We start from the raw sequence: 20,668 nt of genomic DNA on the forward strand, positions 1-20,668 counted from the left end.
AATAGATTATTGACATTGCTGTTGTTGTTGATGTAATGCTAAATTTTAAAATTGAAACTCAGTATCAGTTATCTTTTGGCCTAATTTAGTAAATTAAGTAAATAATTGCATATTAATGAAAGTTAAGAATATGTGAAAAGCAAAGCAATATTTTTGTGTGAAGGTTCGATTGGGTCGAACAACTATCTCTATTGCTCATCGACTGTCCACAATAAGAAATGTTGATGTGATCATTGGCTTTGAACATGGAAGAGCTGTAGAAAGGGGAAAACATGCAGAATTGCTTGAGAGAAAAGGGGTTTATTTCACTTTAGTAACCCTACAAACTCAGGGAGACCAAGCTCTCCATGAAAAGGCAAGACAAAGTAAGCAATTTAAAATTATTTTTCTTGAATTATTTTACCCAAAACAAAACATCACTGATTGATTTTATATCGAGATTTAGAAATGTTGCTTGCTTACCATCCTGAATTTCTTAATGCCAGCAAGTTCTACAAATGAAGAAGGAACAAGTGAAAAGCAGCAATTCATCAGGCATGGGAGTACTCGTGCAAGCTTACGGTAGGAAGCAATTGTACTACAGAAAACTTGGATCAGGATTGTCCTTGTACTCAAATAAGTGCAGTGTTAAAGGTTGCTGCTGCCCACAAAATTCATTGAAAATGTTTTCCCATTGGTTGTATTGTGGATAGTCAGGCAATTTGCCTAGGGCTAGAGCAGGATATAGATCAGTTGGAAAGCTTTGTCATATGGAATTTAGTCCTGACTAGTGTGAGGTGATGTATTTTGGGAAGTCAAATAGAGGTAGGATATATATAGTAAACAATAGCTGCTTAGGAATTTTGATGAACAGAAGGACCTTAGGTTCCAGTTTATAGTTCCCTTAAAGTGGCAGCACAAGTTGATAGGATGGTGAAGAAGGCATATGGCATGCTTGCCAAAATGTAGGTCAGAGCACAGAATATAAAAGTTGAGCCTTTATTTTCAACCTTACAAAACACTGGTTAGGGTGCACTTGGAGTATTGTGTGCAATTCTGGTTGCCACACTATAGGAAGGATGTGATTATGCTGGGGAGAGCGTAGAGAAGATTCACCAGGATGTTGCCTGAATTGGAGGGCTTTAGTTACGGGGAGAGATTAGATAGGCTGGGCTTGATTCCCCTGGAGTGAAGGAGGCTGAGGGGTGACATGATCAAAATATATATAAGATTATGAGAGACATAGATAGACAGTCAAAATCTTTTCCTCATGATGGGGGTATCAAAAACAAGAGGGCATAGGATTAAGGTGAGAGGAAGGAGTTTTAAAGGGGATCTGAGGGACTAGGTTTTTTTGATCTGAGTTCTGAGGGATAAGTGGTTGATATCTGGAACATGCTGCCAGAAGAGGAAGAAATAGAAACATTTATTAGGTTAAGATGCATTTAGACAGACATTTAAAACAACAAGACAAGCAAGGATATGTTGGTAAATGGGATTAGTGTGGATGGGCAAAAAGGTCATGGACGTAGTAGGCCGAAGGGCCTATTTCTGTGCGTACAATTCTATGACTTTACAACTAACCATTGTATTCCAGATTAATTTCACTTCATACTATAGCCTACTCTCTAGAATCATTGCCAGCTTACTACAAACTAGCTTTGCCTTCAAAATATATTTTCATAATGCACATATAAATGAATACAAACATCTACTTAGTAATCGCTTTCCAATTTTCTTATTCTCCCTTTTCTATTAAAACTTTATAATGTTAGCTATTAGGAAAAATAAACTTCAGTATGCCTTCTGGCCAAGGGTCAGTTGTCCATTTCAATGACAAAGATTGACCTCTTTCACTCCCTCTGGAACCAGCAGTCCCTTCTCTTTTCCCATGTGTGGCATTCGAATGGTGGATAGCAAATAGAACACAAAGGAAGTTTCTCCTTTCTGGCTTCTGACATTGTCACTTGCTTGGGAAAGCAACACCATGATGTGGGAAATAATGGCATTTTGAGACCTTATCCCTTAGAACTCATCTCCAAAGATCTACCCATTGGCGATCCCAGATTCTGCTGAAGCCAAATAATGTTTTTCTGATTCTTATCTTGGGAGTAATCTCTACTCTGCCCTTTCTTGTGCATTTAAGGACACATAGTCATCCCTCTTGTAAGATATAAAGCCATCTGCATTGCTTCTGCCTGGATTATTACCTACTCTAAACTGAGTGACAGTTTGGCTAATAAAGCAATATTCCAGGAACTGATATCACATTTGAGTATTACTTTTAGCATTCTAAAGCATCCAAGCTTCACAATAATACATAAGTTAATGTAACTCCTATCTAATGGCTGCATTTGTATCAAGAATAATTTTATCCAGATACACGCTTTGGTTTAATCCATTCTTAAATACTTTTTTTTAGTTTTCATGATTAACAGTTTAATTTAATTAAATTCTGCATCTTTAACAAAGTTTCAATGATGATAAAGGACAACAGGAAGCAAAAATGAACCAAAATTCTTGTTCCTTTATAATTTTCAATGAATCAACCTGAAACATCTGTAACTTTAAAATACATATTGAAAAGTGTTCACATATTAGAAACTATACATGTACATTTGTAGATCCTCGATTCGTCAGCGTTCCAGATCTCAGGTATCAAATGTACTTTCTGATCTGTCTGTGCCCGGAGACGTTGCTTCAGTTATCCGACGTCATTCTGGATATCTTAAGGATGAAGACGAGGTTGGAAGTTCTATTTATTTGAAGTACAGAGCATTATTGAATACCTGCCTTTGGATTTATTATTGTTTACACAGGAAATCTGTGATATGAAGTGAATAATATAATATCGATCAGGTCATGTTCACAGTGCATTCCTCAAAATCCAGTAATTTAATCCAATTCTTTCCATATACATTCTTTATTGTCCTCCTAAAAAATTCATAACTAAAATGCAGTCTTTTAAAAGTGCTAATGTTAATTCTTTCTGTATTATTATGGAAACTCAATATGCTTTAATGAAAAACACAAGGTAATATTTTGTTCAGATTGCAGAATGAATTATGCACTCCGTTTGGAGAAATTACATTTATAATTAAATTCTAAAATATTTTGTGTAGGAAGTCAGCTTTATCTCTAAAATTAGAAATTTTGAATCCGATATTTTGTGTTGAAATGCCTTAGAAATTCAAGAATGACAGGTAAATATTATTCTTCATGTCATAATGATGTCTCTGAAGAAAAAATAGATTCTACAAAACTGCATTGGAAATTATTATTGAATACATAACAATCATTATGTTACCGGATTGGGTATAATTCATCCTACATTACTAAATAATATTTTCAAAAGTCAATAAGGCAAAAGTAGGCATTTTATCAGCGTTGAAGATTTAAAATGTGACTTTGCAGTGTTAAAAACCTAGTAATTGCACTGCTGGAAGCACATATAAATTGGGTTGGAAGTTCCTAAATGCTTGGAAATGGGACAATAATAGAATGATGACAGTACAAGGTGGCTGAAAGGAAGCACTGTTTCTAAAATATGCCACTTTACATTATAGGAACATTGGTCTCTGCTTGCCAGAATGAGCTGTTTTCAGTTCCATCTAGAATCCTTCTACTGACTGTACTACAATTCTGTTTTTGGCTTTTGATGTCACCCACACTTGGCACACTTCCAGTATACTTCAGTGACCCTTTTCCTGACCTCCTTTGTTTGCAGATCCAACCCAACAGAAATGCCCTGCATTCTTTTTCCCACAGCTCTTTTCCCACAGAAAAAGACAGACGAGTGCCTTACTCCATGCATGGGCAAAACAGCTGAATTCCAGAGATGACATGAGAGTGACAGCCCCAGACATCAATGCAGCTTGTGACACCAAGGAGTCTTTCTGACCTTTCTGCCCCTATAGAGATTCAGTTTTACAACAAGATAGACAACTTGGGTCTCATATAAAAGCAGGAAGTGCTGGAAAACCTCAGCATAACAGGCAGTATCTGTGAAAAGAGAAAGAGAGTTAATATTTCAGGTTGAAGGCCATCACATCCTGAAAAGTGAGAAAACGAGTTAGTGTTAAGTTGCAGAGAGGTGGCGGTGGTGGTGGTGGGGCACTGGGGGAGATGGATAGGATAAAGAAAATAAATTTTGATACATCTGGGCTTCATAAACTGCATTTTTACCATGGCAATCCTGGCAGCTGCTATCACCATTTGAAGTTGTTCTAATATATCACAGTCTCTATTTTTTTTTCTGCTGCACTAGTATCCAGGGTCTAAGCCTTACTTGACTGCTTTATGAATCCTGAAGTAAAAAAATACATGGCATCATATGTTGAGTGCTGCTGAATCAAGTTCTATAGCCATCAAGTTTCATTAATTTGTTTCAACTGCCCTTCATTCACAATTGAAGGGCAGCAAAGAAGCAACATAATTGGATGAGCTTTGATTGAATTTACAGCCATATTCAGCTAATTTGTATTTTTATTGCCAGCACAGAACTCCCTTTATTCAATCGCATCATAAAATTTCATTGTATTTTTGCAATATCTGCCATCTAATAAATTATGTACAAATTCAATCTGAGCTAATTTAATTATTGTCTAAAGAGATTTATTCTACCTTAAGGTTACAGAGGAAGAGGAAGAAAACTTAGAGCCAGCACCAGTAACTAGAATTCTAAAATATAATGTTGCCGAATGGCCATACATGTTGTTTGGTTCATTTGGTGCTGCTGTTAATGGTGGAGTCAATCCAGTCTATGCACTGCTGTTCAGTCAGATTCTTGGGGTAAGAAGCTTTCTTTTTCCCCCCCTTTCATTAGTTCAGTTTGGATAATCTAAATTTAAGCTCACAATTATTCCCTTCATTACCTCAGACATTTTCGCTGCAAAATGAAGAAGAAAAAAGAAATCAAATCAACTCAATATGCTTGTTTTTTGTTTTTGTTGGACTTATATCACTCATGACGCAGTTCCTTCAGGTAAATTATATTTTGTCACAACTGATTCCAGTTTCTTGCTGTTTCTTTTTGTTCTCTTTAATGTTTTGTACTCTGTGGTCCAGCAGATCAGATGTAGCATGGGTTCGGTGTATGAAAATGTTCTGTCTACTCCAACTTAAGAAAATGTCTTATCTTAAATGTCTAAGGAGCATCAGCTAACATTCCTGTGACCTTTAGGAGAATGTTGTCAACTTTCCCAAGAGATTGTAACCTGATGTGACATAATAAATTCAGTTTTGTTATATAATGTAATTGTACTTACTTTCATGCTGCCAAAAATAGGCTGTATCTTTTAGAATATAGAGTAATACAGCACAGAAACAGACGCTTTGGCCCAACTGGTCCATGCCGACCAAGATGCCCATCGAGACTAGTCCCATTTGCCCATGTTTACCTCTAAACCTTTTTTATCCATATACCTGTCCAAATGTCTTTTAAATGTTGTTATTGTACCTGTCTCAACCATTTCCTCTGGCAGCTTATTCCACCCTCTGCATGAAGAAGTTGCCTCTCAGATCCCTTTTAAGTCTTTCCCCTCTCACCTTAAACTTATGCCCTCTAGCCTTTTATTCCCTTTCCCTGGGAAAAAAAAGACTGTGTGTGCATTCACCCTATCTATGCCCCTCATGATTTTATACACCTCAAAAAGGTCCATTCCACCCCTCACCCCAAGTCTCCTATGCACCAAGGAATGAAGCCCTAACCTGCCCAACTTCTCCCTATAACTCAGGCCCTTGAGTCCTGGAAACATTCTTGTAAATCTTTCCAGCTTAATGACATCTTTCCTAAACGGTAACCAAAACTGTACACACTCCAAGTGCGGCCTCACCAACATCTTGTACAACTGCAACAAAACATCCCAGATCCTATATTCAGTGCCCTGACTGAAGGCCAGCATGTCAAATGCCTTCTTCACCACCCTGTCTACCTGTGACACCACTTTCAGGGAACTATGTACTTGTACTCCCAGGTCCTTCTGTTCTACAACACTCCCCAGGGTTCTAGTGTTCACTGTGAAAGTCCTACCCTGGTTTGGCTTCCCAAAATGCAACACCTTGCACTTATTGAATGCCATTTGCCATTCCTTGGCCCACTTCTCTAGGTGATCAAGATCCCCCTGTAATTTTTGGTAACCTTCTTCACTGTCTATGATACCACCTATTTTAGTGTCATCTGCAAACTTACTAACCATGCCTAATACATCCTTTAACAAGGGTTACTTTTTTGCCAAATCTGGTGAATTGCTGACACGGAGATTGAGGAAATTAGGTTTCCAGGCCATGTTAGGACAAGAAATTGGTTGGTTTGATGATCGGAAGAACAGTCCTGGAACATTAACAACAAGGCTTGCTACAGATGCGTCACAGGTTCAAGGGGTAAGCCATGGTAATTAATGTAAATAAGATTAAGAGGTAAAAGTTGTTTCAGTATAAATCTTGAACATAAAATAATGATTTTATTCAATAAAAAGGATTACTACATTCTGGAAGCAGAACAGGTGATGGAGGACAGACAGCTGCCATTAATTTATTCTTGTGGACATGAGACCAGAGCTGCATTAGAGTTAAGGGTGGGGTTCATTACCACCCAGCTGGGGTCAGAGAAAGGAAGTATTAAGGGTTTAGAACCTTTGAAAGTTGATGAATCACAAGCCACTGATGCTATGTGTCCAGCCTGATAAGGGAAACAAGGAAGGAAATAGCAGAGGTCCTGACCATCATGTTCCAATCTTTCTGCCTGTGGGAATAGCGCTGGAGAGTTGAAAGACTGTTGCTAGGGTAATTTTATTTATACAGGGAGAAAATAATTAAACATATACTTAGTGGCAGCTAAATTATTAGAAAAATTCCAAAGGACTGTATAATTTATCATTCAGAAAGACGCGGCTTAATCTGTCCACAAGGAGTGTTTATGGGAAGGTCAGGTTCGATGAATTATTGAATTTTTTGAGGAGATTGGATGGATAACCTTGAGAGTAATTCATGTGATGTAGTCTGCATAGATTTTTTTCAAGCCCTGCGTGACTGGAAAAGTAAAAATCCAAGGAAAAGCAGCAAGAAGGGAATGAGATTGGATAGGCTCCAACAGGGATGAGAAGATCACAATAACCTCAGGCAGAAGATTGGAAGGGAAAATTAAAAATCACTGGCAAAAGAAGTTGGAAAGGTCAGGTAGGAAGATCAAATGGATAAAGGGGGAGTGAACACAGGGATGGGTGAAGCAAGTAAATGAGCTTCAACAGGTAAGAGGGCAAGCACTTAACCCAGGATCCAGCAGCTCTTATCTCCCTTTAGCTGGCAAGTTTCCTGAGGCCAGACCAAGTAGTGTTTAACTTAAATTTGCAGTCAATTCTAAAGCATACAGCAATATAAATTTTGAAGGATCCATCCATTATGAGCAAGTTGGTTACCTGCCCATCCTTGTTAAAACTAGAAATGGGCAGTGTGGAGTAAAGATTAAGAAACTTTACAATTCTAAATCCACCCAAACTAAAGCTGTCTAATTTTGAAAGTTAAAATTCCACCCACATATCCACAAGATTCAAGATCCAGATATCCCATCCAGCAATCTTTCGACAATTTGTTGATTGTGAGGTGCCTTAAGGTGACATGCAGACATTAAAAGGACAATATAAATGGCTTTTATGATTTTCTTTTCTTTTCCTATCAAATGGGTTGAATAGTGCAGACTGTGGGTGCTTACACAAGTAATATCAAATAGGTCCACAAGGCGACAAAAGTTTGTGGTTTGTCCCAAAAACTTAAAAAAATTTATTCTTGTGGGCCACAGCAGTTCAGCAGAAGTCTGAAGTGTGCTTACACTGCAATATTTTTATTGGTCATATATACTGCAGAGTTCATCAACTATTTTTTTATGTTCCTTGTGGCTTTATAGCTTTTGGAAATCCATTTTTATTGTTAAATATTAAATCTGTTTTATTTTGAAAAATCAATTCTACGGCAATGCTATAATCAGGATAATGAATTTTACTCAGTTTGAACAATGATTATATAAGTGAAAAGTGCTCACTATGTGTTTAGTTGATGCAATTCCTATAACTGATTTTCTATTGTTTCTTCCCTCAGGCTACTGGAACTCAGATTGGAATGATAGTGAATTCTCTCACCAACATAGGAGTGTCATTGATCATTGCTTTCTACTTTAGCTGGAAGCTAACATTAGTTATACTCTGTTTTCTGCCCTTTCTGGCACTCTCTGGTGCTCTGCAAGCTAAAATGTTAACAGGATTTGCAAATCAGGACAAAGAAGCCCTTGAAGTTGCTGGCCAGGTATATTTCTGATTATCTTATTTGCACATTAGATTATGTTTATTTTCCCAATAAACAAACTCTCATTTCAACATTCTCTTACTCTTTAGATATCTAGTGAAGCCCTGAGTAACATTCGAACCATAGCTGGTCTAACAAAAGAGAAAATGTTTGTGCAATTGTACGAGATGCAGCTTGAAGCCCCTTATAGAGCTGCAATTAAAAAAGCTAATGTTTATGGTTTGTGCTTTGGTTTTGCTCAATCTGTAATCTTCTTGGCCAATGCTGCATCATACAGATTTGGTGGTCATTTGGTTGTTGCCGAGAGCCTTCACTTCAGCATCGTATTCAGGTAAGGTTCCTCCACTGTACAATTAAAAAAGAATTATAGCACGTGTAACATGCAATGTTTAATCATTTTAAAATCAGCAATGTTATTTTACTACAGAGTGATTTCTGCCATAGTAACAAGTGGTACAGCACTGGGAAGAGCATCTTCATATACTCCAGACTATGCAAAAGCAAAAATAGCCGCAGCACGCTTTTTCCAACTGATTGATCGTGTACCAGAAATCAATGTCTACAGCGATGAAGGAGAAAAATGGGTATCGTAACAACTTCTCATTGGTAGTAGGCTGGGCTTTAGTGTCAGAACAATGCTGCATATATTATTAATGTTTCATTTAGCACTTTTAAAGATAATAGTTATGGCGAATAATAAAAGACAGAAGAGGCTGCAGATGCTGGAATCGAGAACAGAAAACAGAACATAGGAACAAGATTGGGCCATTTATCTCCTCGAGCCTATTCTGCCATTCAGCAAGAACATGGCTGATCTAAGTCCACATGTCCCTTAAACCACTGGTTAACAGAAAACTGTCAATCTCACACTTAAAATTATCAATGGAGCCATCAAGTGAGAAAGAGTTCCAAACATCTACCGCTCTTTTTGTGAAGAAATATTCCTTAACGAGTCATAAGAACATAAGAACTAGGAGTAGGTGTAGGCCATTGGACCCTCAAACCTGCTCTGCCATTCAACATGATTGTGACCTCAACAACATTTGCCTTACCTGGTCCGTAAAACCTTTGATTCCTCTAATATCCAGGAATCTATTGATCTTTATTTTAACTGAGCCTCCACAATCCGCCCAGGCAGAGAATTCCAAAGATTCACCACACTCTGAGCAAAGAAGCTTCTCCTCATTTCAATCCTAACTGACCCATACCTTAATTAGATACTATGACTCGTGGTTCTAGACTCTTTAGCCTAGGGAAACATTTACTACATCTCCCCTTTTGAGCCAGGTAAGAATTTTGTACATGTCAATAAGGTCACCTCTCATTCTTCAAATTTTTATTCTTGTACTCAAATCTCTTTGCAATAAAGGCACCATTAGCCTTTTTAATTGCCTGAAAGACCTAGCTCATTGTTTTTAATACTCCCTTTAATCTTGAATTCCCCAACCTGCGGAGACCCCCTGCATACTTCCAGCATTTTCCAGCATTTTCTGTCTTTATTTCAGATTTTTTTGATTTTCAGATTAATCATCGACCTGAAACATTACTTCTGTTTCCTCATCACAAATCATGCTGTTTGACCTGCTCCGCATTTCCAGAAAGTTGCACTTTCATATAATATTTCCATTATCTGCAGTATTTTCCTTTCATATTAGGCCATTTTAATAGTTATTTCCCTATTTATCCACAGGTCAGGAGGAATGTTGCACATAATATCATCCTTTGGTGAAAAAAACAGTTGACAGTCCCCTGTAGCAAGAAATAGCTGCTTTAAATAAAATAAAATTCATTTTATTCACAGTCTTTTTCAGTTAAATATTAGCAGATCAACATCAAAATACTCTGCAATGAACACTGCAATCACTCTGACTTTGTGTCCCCTGTGACTCTGGACTCTGTTGTGCACATACAATTGTATCTGTGTTGTATACTTTCGTCACATGTTCTGTAATTACTTTTGTCATTTCAAATGCTCCTACTTTATTAATCAAACTATTGGTTACTTCTAAACTTTGCTCAGTGCCCTTTATTTAATTTGTGTCTCACTGAAATATTTCTATACTTGTCTCTGCCTTGGTAAAGCAGCCAGCATAATCATAGACCCCACCCATCCTGAACATTCTCTCTTCTCCCCTCTCCCATCAGGCAGAAGATACAAAAACCTGTGAAAGCATGTACCAGCAGGCTCAAGGACAGCTTCTATCTCGCTGTTATAAGACTATTGAATGGTTCTCTAGTACGATAAAATGGACTCTTGACCTCACAAACTACCTTGTTATGACCTTGCACCTTATTGTCTACCTGCACTGCACTTTCTCTGTAGCTGTGACACTTTATTCTGCATTCTGTTATTGTTTTACCTTGTACTACCTCAATGCATTGTGTAATGAATTGATCTGTATGAACAGAATGCAAAACAAGCTTTTCACTGTACCTTGGTACATGTGACAATAATAAACCAATTCCAATCCCAATTCCAACAGTAAGCTTACAAAACAACAGTAAATGTCAGTGGTTCGATGCAGAACTGCAGTGTATGTTTATTACAAGGTGTTAAAGAGTGACTGTTCCTTTAAGACTGCTACCTCATTAACTAAAGAATCTTCTGCTCTCTGGATTGTAGCAATTGTCTATAAACATTTACCAAAGCAGTCTGGAAAAGCCCTTGATGTTACTGGAGCTTCCAAAGTTGTGAGTCTGCTGAGCTACTCACCTGGAAGGTTACACAACGAACCCAAGACAGTGCAGGGGCTTCCAGCAAAGCCTAGGCCAATATTTCCACAATGCTTGAGAGGATGATTTTCAGTAAGAGAAGTTTATTCAAGGACAGAATTTTTTAGAATTGCATGAACATACAAGCGAAATAAAGATGAAGTCAGCTTAAATACCAAATATTTTCAGTCAGACCATGAAAGAATTAAACAAACCAATCGTCTGAATTTCTCTGAATCATTTTGCTGTGAAGACTTCTAGGTAACAGACAATAGTGTCTTCTGGCACTTTAATATCACCCTGATCCCAATCAAGGATTTTGTAGGCACGTGTACCTAGGGACTCTATTTTGTGATGACAACAACATTTATAGCCCTAAATGCAGAGAAATCCAGTAGTGCTAGAGACATATGTCACAACTGAGGTTCTTGTGAATTTAACATTAGGACCTCATTGTAAGTTTGTTTTCTGTTTCCCAACTGGCACAAGTCAAGTTGACAGATTACCAGATGCCAGTAGGGGAAACAAAGAGGAGGTGGTTACTTCTGAAGCCCCTGCAGAAATTCCTCAGCAATCACAATCACAGGGTAGGATTACAGGTGAGAATTGACTGGTAGGAATGGCTTTAATCACGGAATGGTTGCAGTTGGCATTTGGGGATGTCACTGTTCGTGAACCAGGTTGCAGTTTCAAGCTTGGGTGAGGTCACTGACTGTGGCAATGGCTAGAGAGAGACCACTATTGAGAGAGGAGAGACAAAAGACTTTCTTTAGGGTCCTGAAGATAGCTCCCACCCTTCTCCTGAGCCATAGGAAGTCCTGTAAAATGCACCTTTTTCTGGACCCAGCTGCTCCTGTCTCCTCTTCTGAGCCCTTGGAAACTCACGTGGCAATTAATTAGCACAGATTCCTAATAGCATGGCAGAAACTTGATTTAAATATCATAAGGAAAGGATCGGTTATCTATCCTGAATGAACATAATACAATTATGTTTTCAGTCAGCTTATTTTCAATGATGACATCTAAATTTATGCTTTCTTTTAACAGAACAATTTTAAAGGAGAAATTAAATTCATTGACTGCAAATTTACATATCCAAATCGGCCAGACTTCCAAGTCCTAAATGGCCTTTCAGTTTCAGTGAGGCCTGGCCAGACACTTGCCTTCGTTGGCAGTAGTGGATGTGGAAAAAGCACAAGTGTGCAATTGCTTGAACGATTTTACGATCCTAACCAGGGACAACTGGTAAGAGAATATATCCTGTTCCAAAATGTAATGTCTGCTTGTAAATACTCCAACAACATTCCTTACATCATTAAGTTCTTTTATTCTCTTTCATTAATTTCAGTTAATTGATGGTCGTAACACAGGGACCATAAACATTGCCTTCTTAAGATCTAAAATTGGAATCGTATCCCAGGAACCTGTGCTTTTTGACTGCAGTGTTGCGGAGAATATTAAATATGGTGACAACAGCCGTCAAGTTAGTATGGACGAAGTAATCGTAGCTGCAAAGAAAGCTCAGCTCCATGATTTTGTGATGTCATTACCAGATGTACGTTTTGTTATTGGAAATTATTTTTACCACAGGATGTGGGCATGCTCATGGGAAATCATGTAATATGAAACCAGTAGAATTGTGTAATAGCAGTTTGTTTTCCTCTTGATCTCAACATTAAATAAAACCACCCCTATAAGAAGGCTGTTGACTCAAACCACCAAATGAACAGATGGAGCCTTGCTTATAATCTCATCTGACCCTGCACTACTCCTCAGTAATAAATTCGAATGTTAGTCTCGAGTTTTGTGCTTCAGTCTCTGGAACTTAAGTCATCTGATTCCGAGGCAAGCATGCCATACCTGACTTACACTTGAGAGCATGTAGTTGACCTCAGTTTGCCTGAACTAACAATGGAGGAGCAATCTGGAATTACTTCAGAATGTGCTTATGTGGGTATTCAGCTGGAACTGAATTAGGCTCATCTATGTAGAGTCATAAAGCAATCATTATCAAGGGTTGAATTGACTAATTACTACTTTTCTTAAAAGAACTTTTTAACTTACATTATAGGGCCTCGTGTTGAAATTCTTTGAAAAATTCACATCAGATGTAAAATACTAAAACATCCAAAGAGTTACCTCATTCAAACAGACTGCCGGATATGCACTTTTGTTTTTCTTCCACTCAGAAATATGATACCTCTGTGGGTGCCCAAGGTTCTCAATTATCCCGTGGACAGAAACAGCGTATTGCTATAGCTCGTGCCATTGTCCGGGATCCAAAAATTCTTCTCCTGGATGAAGCAACATCTGCACTAGATACAGAAAGTGAAAAGGTATCAACAAAGAAAATAGTGTTTTGGTTGGTTAATAGATTTGAAAATATCAGGAATATACAACAAGGCAATAATATATATAAAAGGCTGCTCAGCTAATTAGTTTGTCATCAAATCATTCATCACCAAAATTAATATGTCTCAAATATGTTGTTGTCTTCTCCATACTCCCAGTTATCTCTTAACTTTTTTTGTTTTCTATCATTTCATTTTCCACTTCCATGGGTAATTTTTCTTTCCTATAATCCATTGTTGTAATTAAACATAAAGAGAATAGGTTTTACAAGATCATCAAGTAACTGGATTGGAATTATACTCATACGTAAGTTTATATAGTTCCATTGTTTTTTGGAGCAAAAATGTAACAGGGCATTAGCTGCTAATCTAACTTAATAAATAATTATCACTAGGCCAAGCAATCAGACTGTTCAACTGACATTTCAAAGTCATTTTCATCTCATTTTTTTTAATCAATAAAATTAAAATTTGGTATAAATTAAAAAAAAGACATCTCAACACACATCCATTGAAACTGACTGTTAGAATTCCTTCTAAAAACATTCCTTTTCTCCTTTCTCTCATTCATTTAGTTTCCTTTTTAATATTTTCCCAACTCCATTGATATATTGAGGTCCGTACAACTCAATGCTCCTCTTGGAGCTTCTGGCCTGGACCCCTGGAAACATTTACTACCATCGATATTAATAGATCAACATTTGCCTATTAACACCCTGGGGCCGGCCAATGACGCAACAGCACTATATTACCTTGCATTAATTCCAGTTAATTGATGGTCATAACACAGGGACCATAAACACTACCTTCTTAAAATCTAAAATTGGAATAGTATCCCTGGAGCCTGTGCTTTTTGACTATGAGTTCCACCAGTTGCCACTGCCAGCAATTATCAGCATTTCTAATGTATTGCAAAATACATTCCAAAGTTGTTTGTTGAAAGTTTAATGTATTCTCTTGGATTTAGATTGTCCAGGCTGCTTTAGATGAAGCAAGAAAAGGAAGAACTTGTATTGTGATAGCACATCGTCTGTCAACCATTCAGAACTCAGATATCATCGCTGTCATGTCTCGAGGAATACTTATTGAACAGGGAACTCATGAGGAACTAATGGCCATGAAAGGAGCTTATTATAAACTTGTCACAACTGGTGCTCCTATCAGCTGAATAGCTTCAAATCAAATTCACGCTATTTGTTAAATAACTTGCTTACTCAATGCCCTTTCAAATCTTGTTAGCTACTCCAGTTTTCTTCTTCATACAGTCCATGGATTTAAATACAGCAACATTTAAGAAAAAAATGTATGTATATTTTTATGCCTGCTTGTCTGCTTGTTCCAAGTAGAATTTCTTAGCATATTGTGTAGATTTTTTAAAACCAGCAACACAATAATTTAGCTCTGCTAGTGTGAGCTATTAAAATACAGTGCTATTTCTCAAGAACATCAGTGACTGTCAAAGCTATCTAACTTAACTTGAATTAAATGCAAAACTGTTGACAATGTTGTTTGGAAAGTTTCAATTGCAAAGAACAAATTACAGACATACAGTACCTCAAATAATGAAATGTTTTTGTCAAAGTTAAAATGCCTTTTCCGAATCTAAAATAAAAACAGTGGAGGGTTGTCTGGACGTAGTGTTATTAATATTATACTTATTTGTTTGGTTTTATGCCTACCTATCCAATTTTAGCCAGAGTAAAATCTCACCAATTCCATAGTCCCCAAAGGATCTATGTATCCTTGGCTCTCTCCTTTTCCTCATCCATAACTAGAGGCTTAATTACAAGATATCTTCACCTTATAGAAAACCATAATTAATACTTGCAGAGTATCACTGTTATTCCCAATGGGCCATATTTCCGACATCCAGAGAAGTAAATCATGTAAATATGAGGAATCCACCTTACTGATTATTTTTATATATTTCAGCAATGATTCTGATCTCTTAACACAGTGGTTTTCAACCTTTTTCATGCTGTGACCCCCCCAGAAAATGTCCTTGTTAGATGGCGGACCCCCAAAGCCCACAAAATCAAACAATCGATAATTCATGCATACAACACTTAAATTACTGCATATAGGCCCTATTGAAATAGTGACTATTTCAATCACCGATAATTACCAGCGGTGTCTTTCAGTGTTCAGTTCAATGTGAAGGTTGTGCCTGTTTCGCACTGCAGAGTTTGTCCAAATGTGGTGGTATGTGTGACAAACATACACATATGTCATCCTCAATATTCAGTCTTGATCTGTATTTGGTTTTCATGGCAGTGACTACAGAAAATGCTATTTCGCACAGGTAAGTGGTTGCAAATGGTAACAGAACATTGGCGGCTTTGCCGGACAGCAGTGGATACTCCTGGGAACATGCTATCCAGAATGACAACAGTGACATTCGGTTAAACTGCAAGCAAAAAGTCCTGTCAGATGACAGTTCAACCAATTCTTCTTGTTCACATCCAGTTAAATCAGTAAGCATGCATTCAAATGGATTTCGAATCCAATCAAATATGCTTGTGTCATTGTCGCCAAGATACTCATGGAAATAATGTGACAGCTGTTGAATATGGTTCAAAACGGTGCTCGCAATGGCCTCTGTCTTAGTCTCGTTCACTGTCAGAAAGTCAGCCAGCAACGGAAACATATCATAGATGCCTTGCTCGCATCTTCCCTTCCAGATACGGAGTTTTTTCTGGAAGGCATTGATCTTGTCATGCGTTTTCAGAACATTTGAGCCAGGTCCTTGCAATGATAGATTTAAGCTGTTCAAAATGTTGAAAGTATCTGCAAGAAAAGCTAATCTGGCAACCCATCTGTCATCTGTCAAGAACTGTGCCAATGATCCGTTATGCTCATTTAGAAAAATGAGTTCATCTCGCAATTCATATGCACGTTGCACAACGCGGCCTCGTGACAGCCATCTGACTTCTGTATGTAGCAACAAATGCTTATGCTCAGCTTCCATTTCATGGCATATGTTTTCAAACAAATGATGATTGAGCGGCCTGGCTTTGATAAAGTTAACGATTTTAATGCACGTGGAAAACACATCCACAAGATTTTCATCCATATCCTTTGCAGCCAAAGCCTCATGGTGAATCATGCAGTGAGTTGCTGCTACATGTGGAGCTACTTCTTTCACTCGTGCGACTAGACCCGACTTCCTTCCCGTCATTGCGGCAGCACTATCCATGCATACTCCAATACACTGTGTCCACGCCAATACCGGTTGTACAAAAAAAGTGTCAAGCACACGGAAAACTTCTTCACCGCTTGTACGCCCTGGGAGCACCTTGCAAAACAGAAAGTCTTCCAAAGCCTCTCCTTCCCAGCAATATCGAACATAAACCAACAACTGCGCAGTACTGGCAACATCAGTACTTTCATTGAGCTGAATCGCAAATCTGACTTGCTGAAGACATGCTATCAGCTGGGTCTGTATATCTTCCGCCATATCGCCAATTCTTCTGCTTACTGTGTTATCAGACAGTGGAATGGCTTTCAGTTTTTGACTGGATTCTTCTCCCAGTACAACCGCACATATCTACTGCTGCAGGCAGTATAAGCTCTTCTCCAATTGTGTGAGGCTTTCTGGAATGTGCTATTCGTAATGCTACCAAATATGATGTGCAAAGAGCCTTCTCATTTACAGTGGTGCAGGCTGTCATTTTGCCCTTCTGCTTGAGGTACAGCTCCTTTTGCCGCACAAAATATTCCTTCAGCTTACTGGCATTATCTGGATGCACTGTTGTTAAACGGTGCTTCAATTTCACTAGTTTCATTGCATCGTTGGACAGTGTTTGCAAACACACAACACAGAGAGGTTAGTCCGCATTTGTCCCCACTGCGATGAAGCCGTATGAAATATATTCTGGATCGTACTTGCATTGTTTTCTCTTTAAGTCACCCTTATCCACTTCGTCATCAGAATCTTCTGGTTTCTGGTCAGCTTTTCTCTTCAGAAATTTCTCCATACTCAGCAATACACACTGGACAGTTTAATTACTATTACTGATAAACAAAATTATCAAAACTAATCTAAAATTTACACGCTTGCGCACTTTTCATTTAACAGTGACGTCACTGTGGCATAAATGCACGGTAAGTAAGCAATATTATTAAGGCACACCAACGTCACTCAGTCTCGCTAACACTACTGTGCACAACAGAATAGTAGTGAGTAGTGAACACTACTGACTACTCTGACGACATAAATCGAATATTAAGTGGCAGCTTACCAGAAAGGAACACTGCCTAAGTCTCTAAGATTGTCGCCTATTACAGATAGAATAGATATAGCTGATTTTCTGAATAGTGGAAAACCGGAGCAAGCAAGTAAGCTACGTCTTTGTAACAGGTCGCTTTTCCATTTTTTTCTTGGCTTGCTCACGGACCCCCTGGCAACCTGCCGCGGACCCCTGGGGTCCGCCGACCACAGGTTGAAAACCTCTGTCTTAACATATATGATGGGATTAAGTATTATTCACATTGACAGATATGTAAGAGAGTAACCACTGCCGTTCAGATGGGATGTTTTTGCAGCACACATGTTACTTGCCACATCTTAGAAGTAAAATTTCTAAGATGTAGGTTCTTTCATTTATTCTGAGTTTATCTTTGCTTCAATTCATGGATGGATTGCATGCCAAATTATGCAAAAAACAAATAGTCTGAATAACAAAAAAGAATACTGGGTAGCCTCTCAGTAAGAAGAAATCTCTATTGGAAAAACTAACATTAAATGTATTAAGTAAATATTGTTAAATTGGCTCTGTGGGTCACAAACTAAAAGTAAATCCCTTAATAATTAATAGGTTAGTTTGATGTGCAGCACTGTTCCAGTGTGTGTTATAGCTAAATGCAAATGATTGACAATTAAATTAGTTAATGCTTAATGTTATTGGACTGGAGAATGACTGTAAGGAATGGACTTGAAACTACACAGGTTGCAATCACAGAAGATGCACTGGGATCAGCCCAGCTAATGCCAACAAAGTCTGAATTGGCAGGTTTACTTGTTTGGTGGGACCACGTCTACAAGCTTGGGCTAGCAGAGTGCATGTCAATTTGGCACATGCTGGCATTTGCCTGTCCCTTGTATCTCAGGCAACCTCCAACTTTGGAAACACCCTAATTTGACCCAAAGCTAAGAAGCAATCCCATAATTCAGAAGCAATAGCATATTTTCTTCTAAATGACTCCAAGTTGTATGCAAAACCTGGAGTGCTGGGGCCTACTTGCAACCTTATAAAGGCTAGTATTCCTCCTGGCATTCAGCAGTATGCAACTATGGCAAACAATGGTGAAGTTTTATGTGGATGAGACATCTATTTAAAATTCAACTAGGATTTTAATGCTTTCCAACTATAATTCTGGAAGGGGACTGGAAAATTCTGTTCCATAACTTTTATTAAAAACAAGCAATTTATATTTTATTGTACTGTATTAACGTATGAGATCTCCACATTAGTTTAACAATGTTTTTTCTCTGTTGTTCCATTGGCTACAATGTTGAAACATTTCAGAGACAGGTACACAGGAAACAATATGTTCAGAGGTACACTCGACAATAATGTATTATCTGTGTCTCTCATCATTATCCCAATTTGGCCAATTTGCTATCACTGCTAATCAATAAACCAATCCCATTCACTAGTTACAGGCACCATGCTAATAGATGTCAACAACTATCGCAGTTGCAATCATTTGGTGATATGAACGATCCAAACTTAATTGCCCATGTCATAGTATCATCTTTTTGACCAAAAGGAAATAAAAACATTGATCAAATGTGCAGATAATATGCAAATAATACTTCAGAAATTTCACTGAAAGGGCTATCAGATGTCCACGGAAGTTTTTCTATTTCCGATAGATTGTCCAAAATTGTAAATGCACTGTAATAAAAAATATTATTTTCATCTTTCATCACCCAAAAAGCTCATGGGCCACTCACAATTTACGGCTAGTTGTGTTTTATTTGGGAAAACAATTTATTTAAATGTGAAATATTCAAATTTTATCGGGTGAGTTTAAGCACAATTTTATCTCACTACCACTAGTTTAGATTTCAAAGTTTAGAACATATGGCTGTGCATAATGTTAATTTTAAAGCAGTGTCCACATATATAATAGCCTAATTTCAACTTATGTCAAATGATAATTAACTAGTTAGAGGCACCATGCTAATAGGTGTAGCAAATTAAGGATCAAGAAAGTTCACATTCAAAAGTTCAAGTTCCCATTCACATTTTTCATAGAAATCATGTCAAGTCAACGAGCACAAGTGCCAGACACATGATATCTTGTGGACTCCAATAACCTTAGCACAACATGGGTTCTTCTGGAGAGAGATATTGTCAAATGAAAATTTTAAAAAACTGCAGCTGCTGGAAAGCTGAAATAAAAACAGAAAATGTAGGGAACGCTCAATAGGTCAGGCAGCATCGGTGGAAAGAGAAACAGAGTTAACGTTTCAGGTCTGAGCCCCTTAGTCAGAAACAGGAATGAGAGAGTTTTCAACAAGTTAGTTTTCAACTCTAGAGAAGGGACGGACTGGTAGAACAGAGATACTGTGGGCCAGGGATGGGAGCTCAGCAAGGTGGATGGGGCTTGACCTGTTGCCCAGGTGAGCAACCTCCCAGTCTCCAGCCAGCCCGCCACCTGCTGCCCCCCAGCGGTGGCTCGGGAGCCCTGCAGCCTCGCCGCAGCGGCACCTGCTGGAGGCCAGCAAAACTGCTGCAACAGAGAGCACGCCGGAAAGACTCAGCTGGTCAGGCAGCATCTGTGGGCGACCCACAGCCGTTTACACTGCTTCTCTCGCCACACACGCACTCACTCCCGGGCCCGTTTACCAACAACCTCCCCCCACCCCCGCGTTTATTTCACCTTTGCAGCGTCTGCAGGTTTTTTCCATAAAACTGCAGCTGCTGAGCGAGACCATTGTTTGGGCTGGGGGAGCGTGACTTCTGGTAATCTTTCATTGAAAGATTTCTCCACTGAATCGTAAAAAAACAACCATAATTATTAATATCTACATGATATCAAAATGAAAGCGCAGAATAAAAATGCCGAAGGTAAATTCTGAGATCGTTATTTAGTGGAGCCAATCTAACTCTGACCAATCACCTCCCTACCTCAGATGGATGCGTCCGGCGGCCATTTTGTACGGAGGTTCCTCGCGTGGCGGCGGTGCGAAATGTCGGGGGTGGGGGTGGAGGGGGAGAGAAAGAGGGGGGGGTGGAGGGGGAGAGAAAGAGGGGGGGGTGGAGGGGGAGAGAAAGAGGGGGGGGTGGAGGGGGAGAGAAAGAGGGGGGGGTGGAGGGGGA

At 38.6% G+C, this 20,668-nt stretch overlaps 1 protein-coding gene across 1 annotated transcript in view; it reads left to right on the forward strand.

Annotated features, from left to right (window-relative positions):
* The window catches only part of LOC127576789 (bile salt export pump-like), a 45,615-nt gene extending 30,671 nt beyond the window's left edge, over positions 1–14,944 (forward strand). The window contains 13 exon segments of the mRNA XM_052027533.1: positions 164–365; positions 486–561; positions 2,604–2,724; positions 4,609–4,770; positions 4,859–4,963; positions 6,199–6,360; positions 8,071–8,274; positions 8,364–8,605; positions 8,702–8,858; positions 12,034–12,231; positions 12,335–12,541; positions 13,176–13,322; positions 14,305–14,944. Of these exon segments, the coding sequence (XP_051883493.1) occupies positions 164–365; positions 486–561; positions 2,604–2,724; positions 4,609–4,770; positions 4,859–4,963; positions 6,199–6,360; positions 8,071–8,274; positions 8,364–8,605; positions 8,702–8,858; positions 12,034–12,231; positions 12,335–12,541; positions 13,176–13,322; positions 14,305–14,505 (2,184 nt within the window). The 3' untranslated portion in view covers positions 14,506–14,944.
* The last annotated feature ends 5,724 nt before the right edge of the window (positions 14,945–20,668 follow it).

Source organism: Pristis pectinata, chromosome 1 (assembly GCF_009764475.1).
Source record: "Pristis pectinata isolate sPriPec2 chromosome 1, sPriPec2.1.pri, whole genome shotgun sequence".
In the NCBI taxonomy this organism is placed as follows: Eukaryota; Metazoa; Chordata; class Chondrichthyes; order Rhinopristiformes; family Pristidae; genus Pristis; species Pristis pectinata.